Below are 6000 nucleotides of genomic sequence, written 5' to 3' on the forward strand. Positions count from 1 at the left end.
AAATGTGAAAATCATCGAGTAATGCCATTGTGTTCCACCGGTCGTATGGGAAAGTGACCAGCTCCATGGGGGTCCGTTCTCGCTCTCTCTCCGTCCTCTCCCTCTCTCCCGCCCTCCCGCTCTCCCCTTGCACTCATGGCGCTCGGAACATGCAGACAAAAAAGTAATGTAATTCTAAGCCATTTTGAATTTTAGTGCACCGACGTGTTTAAGTTCACTGCCACTCTGTGTCTGGCGGCGTGAGTGATTGGCGCGTCACTGTACGGTGGTCGCTGCCAACACGAGGAACGGGCCGCGTGCTGCCTAAGTGTTGCGAAGACTTGCGGGGAAGTGTCAAGCCGAGATGTTCGCTTCAGGGGTTGTGATGCCCTTTGTGCTGATGATTACAAACACACATAAATCTTAGTACAAGATGAATGTTAAAGTTTTAGCTCATAAGATTGAAAATTTGCTTTCAATATAATGATGTGTCCGCTCTATTCACACCATTATTGTTCTCTCCCCCACAGGCCGGGACGCCCGCCCAAGCGACCCCACGAAATCATGGGTATGGGCGGCCTGCCTGGACCCATGGGCCCTGGAAACCTACCTCCCCCACACCTCTCCCCAGAGGCACTAATGGCTCTCAAGAAGACGCGCATGGACGCCAGGGATTTCCCGCCATTCATGAACGGCGGCGTGCCAGGTGAGTGGCGGCGTCGCTGCGTGTTCTTAGCGGGTACAGGAGAACAACAAATGCCTCACCTACCCCTTGCTATTCACTCATAGTCGCCTTTTCAATCCCTCCAGACGGTGACATGGAGAAGTCTCCTCTTCTCTCCAACGGGTACAACCCCCCACCCAAGGGCCTCATGGCACAATACATGGCACTCAACGGTGGCATGCCCCACCCCGCCCTGCTGGCACACACGGGGTTGCCCCTACCGCCTCATCCCGCCCCATGGGCCGCCCACGCCGCCGAGCACCCCTTCAAGAACGGCCCTCACCCTGACAGCCTGGCACGGTGAGTTTCGCTGCGACCCGTCACCATACACCTCCCTCAGTGCTCACACACCACACTCACTCTCTCCTGAGTGCGTCACTAGTGTGCTCATTATTCTAGTCCATAAAGCTCCAACATTTATGAATAATTTTCGTTATCACGAGGTACATTGCAGTTCCCTATATGTACCACTAACTTTCCATTAAAAATTCTATTGCTTCCATCATACCGAGCTATTGACAAGCTTCCAACAATCATAATTATTTTATCCTTTCATACACACCACCATTATCATCGCCATCACAACTATTACACCGTGACCACCACCACCACCACCACCATCACCACCACCACTACATAACCAACAAACAACAATAACATATGAAAGCTGTTGCATGACAAATCACAACAATAGTTGCAACAACAACAAGAAATCCTTTCCACTGGTTAATTAGTCACTGTTTTATCCCCTCCCTTTTCTTTTTTCACCACTGGGCTGTCGCAACCCGCCACAGCCCGCCGCCTCACCCTGGCCTCCTCTGCTTCAGGTCGATGGTGTGGGAGAACTGTCGAGCTTCATACGACGAGGTCCTCAAGCACTTGGAGAGGTGAGATAGCCCCTGTTTCTTTGCTTGACATGACCTGTGCACCGTGACTATTTGTGACTAATCCACACTAGCACCACACTAGCTCAGGAAGGTTTGCTTGCCTGTTGGGTGTCCAGGTGTAGTATTTATTTATTACTGCATATTCAGGTCACAAAGGTTAGTTCGATTCACTTGCGGGTGGTTCAATTGCGCTGAAAGATGAAGCGGCGGTCAGCAGGTAAACCGGAAAGCACACAACCAAGGCGCCTACGTCGACACGCCGCTGAGCTACATATATACACTCACAATGAAAGTAAAATGTCATTAATGAAGGGTATACATAAACAGGAGATACATGACGGTGGTGAATTTGACTTGTGAATTCATACGACTCAAAAAACATACCAAGCTATAAAGATGATCTAGACACCTTGCACTATATAACGTAAAAGCTTATAAAAAAAGTTGACTTAAATATAAAGAGTAACATTTAGCAAGTGGATTCAGAGTGAGTGACAGTTTATAGCTTGAAGAAAAATCCTATAGATGCCATCGAAAGGGTTAACTGTCAACCATGAGAAAGTTATGTTTATCCAAGTTAAGCTCTAAATCATGAATTTTGAAAGATGACAAAAATAAAGTCGGAGTAATTAACTAACCAATATCTAAACTGACAACAACAACGACAACAACGACAACAACAACAACAACAGCAACAACAACAAAGACATACACAGTGATAAAGCCAAACGTAAAACTTAAAAAAAAAAACCCGCAGCAACAAGAAACTGCTACAGTGAAATAGTGAGAACAATTAATTTGGGAAAAGAAAGAAAAAACTAAGATTAAGTTTAAAAAAAAAGCAGGCACGTGTCCAAGAATAATGATGATAGCCGAGAGAGAAAGAGAGAGAGAGAGAGAGAGAGAGAGAGAGAGAGAGAGAGAGAGAGAGAGAGAGAGAGAGAGAGAGAGAGAGAGAGAGAGAGAGAGAGAGAGAGAGAGAGAGAGAGACTCCTTTATCGTAAAGTACTGCTTGGTTTTTACAGTAATTTATAGTACAATTTTCACACGCTTGCTGTACTTTAAGAGAGTTTTCCATCTAATTTGTCATGCATTATATAATTTATGGGCAGCGCTAGGTATAGCCAGGCTGGGGAGGGCGGGAGGCAGAGGGACGGGAGGAGGACACTGGGGGAGAGGTTACAACAATACCCCGCTGGCTCTGCTGGTCTAATATACTGTCAGGAAAATTTATTCGCTAACCCATTAACATCCTGACCAAAGTAAAGATTGTGGCTCAGATAACAAGTTTTGAGGCTCACAGTGAAGACTCGCAGGTATTCCCGTGACACTACTACTACTACTACTACTACTACTAATACTACTACTACCACCACTACTACTACTACTACCACTACTATTACTATTACCACCACCACTACTACTACTACTACTACTACTACTACTACTACTACTACTACTACTACTACTACCTAGTTATAATAAAAACAATAATATTATGAGTAAAGACAAACAGTTACACGTCATTATGAAACTTCGTGGTCTAAAAGGCATTGTTTAGCGAAAACGAGAGAGAGAGAGAGAGAGAGAGAGAGAGAGAGAGAGAGAGAGAGAGAGAGAGAGAGAGAGAGAGAGAGAGAGAGAGAGAAAGGTAAAATACACATCCTGCTTGCGAGCGAAATTTACGTTGGAAGTTTTCAGAGAAGCTATTTGCACGTAGCCAGTAGTTACGCTTGTTAGGCGACTGCCGGGTGGTGTTTACGACCCGAGAATGAGGTCTCGTGTATATATTAAAAAAAATAAGAATAAAGAAAACAGGATTCTAATTGCCACACATGGACGACAGAAAGTGTGCAGGTGTGCTACGGAGGAGGAGGAGGAGGAGGAAGAGGAGGAGGAGGAGGAGGAGGAGGAGGAGGAGGAGGAGGAGGAGGAGGAGGAGGAGGAGGACATTTAAGAGAATATATATCGCATCGTTATAATTCCGCCGTCAACACTTCATTTCTGTAGACTGATTTAGATGCTGCCGATACTGGCTCCTCTCTCTCTCTCTCTCTCTGCTCCTAATGCCTACTAAGAAGGAAAACACAAAGCCACTCTTTCATAAGTTTGTCTCACGTGGTGTGTGTGTGTGTGTGTGTGTGTGTGTGTGTGTGTGTGTGTGTGTGTGTGTGTGTGTGTGTGTGTGTGTGTGTGTGTGTGTGTGTGTGTGTGTGTGTGTGTGTGTGTGTGTGTGTGTGTGTGTGAAATCCTTGCTTATCCTTTCTCGGCTTTGTTTCAGCATTTCCCTCCCTTTGTTTTTTACTATAATTTTTCATTAGTCTATATTAGTCTATAGGTGTTCTTCCCCAATGAATGAAAAAATAAAAATCTTTCTTTACACGCCTTCTCTTCTCCTGTTCCTTGTGAATTCTACATAATAACATGAATTAATATTTTTACGGCAGACAATTGGTTAAAATGGATATAAAATTCGGATATAAGAATGAATTAAACTATAACTGAAGGGGAGAAATAATGTATACATCGCATTTAGGAAATCCTGGAATGGCTATACATAATATCAAGATGACTCGTGCATGCATATCTGGCTTTCAACACACCTACTTAGAAAAAGAAGAAAAAAAAAAAAATGAAACAGGTTATCTTCATCCAATTCTTTTCTCCTGATAACAAATTGCACCTAAGTAGCATAATATTCTTCAGCACATAATATCAATGCATCCTTAAAATTTGTTCGCATTATTTGCAAGATGTAAATGAGGAGTGAGGTTAAGAAAAGTGTATATATATTTACCGCGAAGGACGAATGAACAGTTAAATGGCTATAAAATCAAGTAGTGCCTGTGGGTGTGTGGTGTGTGCGGCATTTAGGCAGCGCCCATCAGCCCGGTCCGCGTGGGGAGGAAGCCTCACGCAGCCGCCTCACGGGGCTTCACCCGGCAACTTCGTATACTGGCGGCGAGTGAGTCTTAGCGGCAATATTTCACTCACTGGTGGACTCAACTTTCCATTGTCTGAACCACGGCGCATGAGTTTCCTTAAGCTAAGAAGTGAATGAGTAAATCTACCTATTTCCCTACTTATTTATCAAAGGAAGTATGTAAGTTATCTATTCAGCCATCTACCTTTCTATCCAATTATGTCTGTTCATCTACCCGTATACATATATATATATATATATATAAAGAAGAAAATTACCACATGACACAGCATCGCTATTCCGTTCTCATTACCAGATACGTAACTACCTGTCATTACTTGTCTCTAATAAGCAGACCACATATAAGGCATAGGTAGGTGGGAAGTGACAGGTGCTCATTAGAGCAAAGCAGGATATCTATCTTCTTGCTACTGGTCTTATTTGGTCAGTACACCTGTCTGGAAATAACTACTGTAATAATTGGTATTAATACCGTAGTTAAATGCTAAAGATTGGCGAGTGAAGTCTTGCAGTCCTGCGTGGCAGTTCGCTTCCAGGTGGTGGCTGCTGTACTGTAAGGTAAACTCTAACTTGGATAAAAAATGCATGAGAAAATTAAGAAAACTTGTTAAATACAGTATTTTAACAACATAGACAAATGTTAATCTTCGGTAAAAAAAAAAGTTTTGCGTTTTTATCACTCAGGTTTACACCAGGTTAGAGTTTTCTCAATAGCACCACCTGGCCACACCGAGAGGAGGGAGGGGAAGGGAAAGGAAGAGAAGGGGAAGGGAGGGGGAAGGAAGGGCAGCTTGACAAATGCACCTGAGGACGTTTCAAGATCGAGATGGACAGTTTAATTGGTAGTGACTGGCGAACGGAAGCCCCCACGGTCACCTCAAGGCCTTCACTCCCATCACACTAAAAGTAATGGTGGCCAGCTGGGTTCCTAGGGTGGTCATGGGAAGGAGAAACTGCAAGGCTGTCAGGAGAACAGGGACCACCTCAAGGTCTTCTCTTCCATCTAGGTAATAATAATGGTGACCAGAGAGGTTCAAGTAGACACGAGGAGGAAAAATGTAGCAAAATTAAGCGACCACAGACGGATTTTTTTTTCTTTTTTACGGATCTTTTCCTACTTAATATGTAGAAGTGTTTTTTCTGGGGTTACTAAGCGACCACACACACACACACACATATATATATATATATATATATATATATATATATATATATATATATATATATATATATATATATATATATATATATATATATATATATATATGGAAGAGATTGTTCAAGGATTACAAAACTAACAAAAAACTTGATTATTGATCCTCAAAATTGCTGAGAATGAACCTTCGCAAATTTACTTCTACGGTGTGTTGATATGTCTCTCTTTAAATAACAAAGTCTAAATTAGATAAGAAAAATAAAGAAAGGTAAAGTTAGGCAAAATTCCATAGGTGAACGAGTGAAGATAA

The 6000-nt window shown here is 42.9% G+C and overlaps 1 protein-coding gene across 9 annotated transcripts in view; it reads left to right on the forward strand.

The window, feature by feature from the left end:
* The window catches only part of LOC135107962 (dachshund homolog 2-like), a 106160-nt gene that overhangs the window by 70766 nt on the left and 29394 nt on the right, over nt 1–6000 (forward strand). For 6 of the 9 annotated variants that reach the window (XM_064018452.1, XM_064018446.1, XM_064018449.1 and 3 more), the window contains 3 exons: nt 510–685; nt 769–1003; nt 1498–1590. In XM_064018452.1, coding sequence (XP_063874522.1) covers nt 510–685; nt 769–1003; nt 1498–1590 — 504 coding nt within the window. The remainder of the gene's footprint in view (nt 1–509; nt 686–768; nt 1004–1497; nt 1591–6000) is intronic. The other 3 variants (XM_064018447.1, XM_064018454.1, XM_064018448.1) reach the window with 2 other exon arrangements.

Source organism: Scylla paramamosain, chromosome 16, assembly GCF_035594125.1.
Source record: "Scylla paramamosain isolate STU-SP2022 chromosome 16, ASM3559412v1, whole genome shotgun sequence".
Classification (NCBI taxonomy): domain Eukaryota; kingdom Metazoa; phylum Arthropoda; class Malacostraca; order Decapoda; family Portunidae; genus Scylla; species Scylla paramamosain.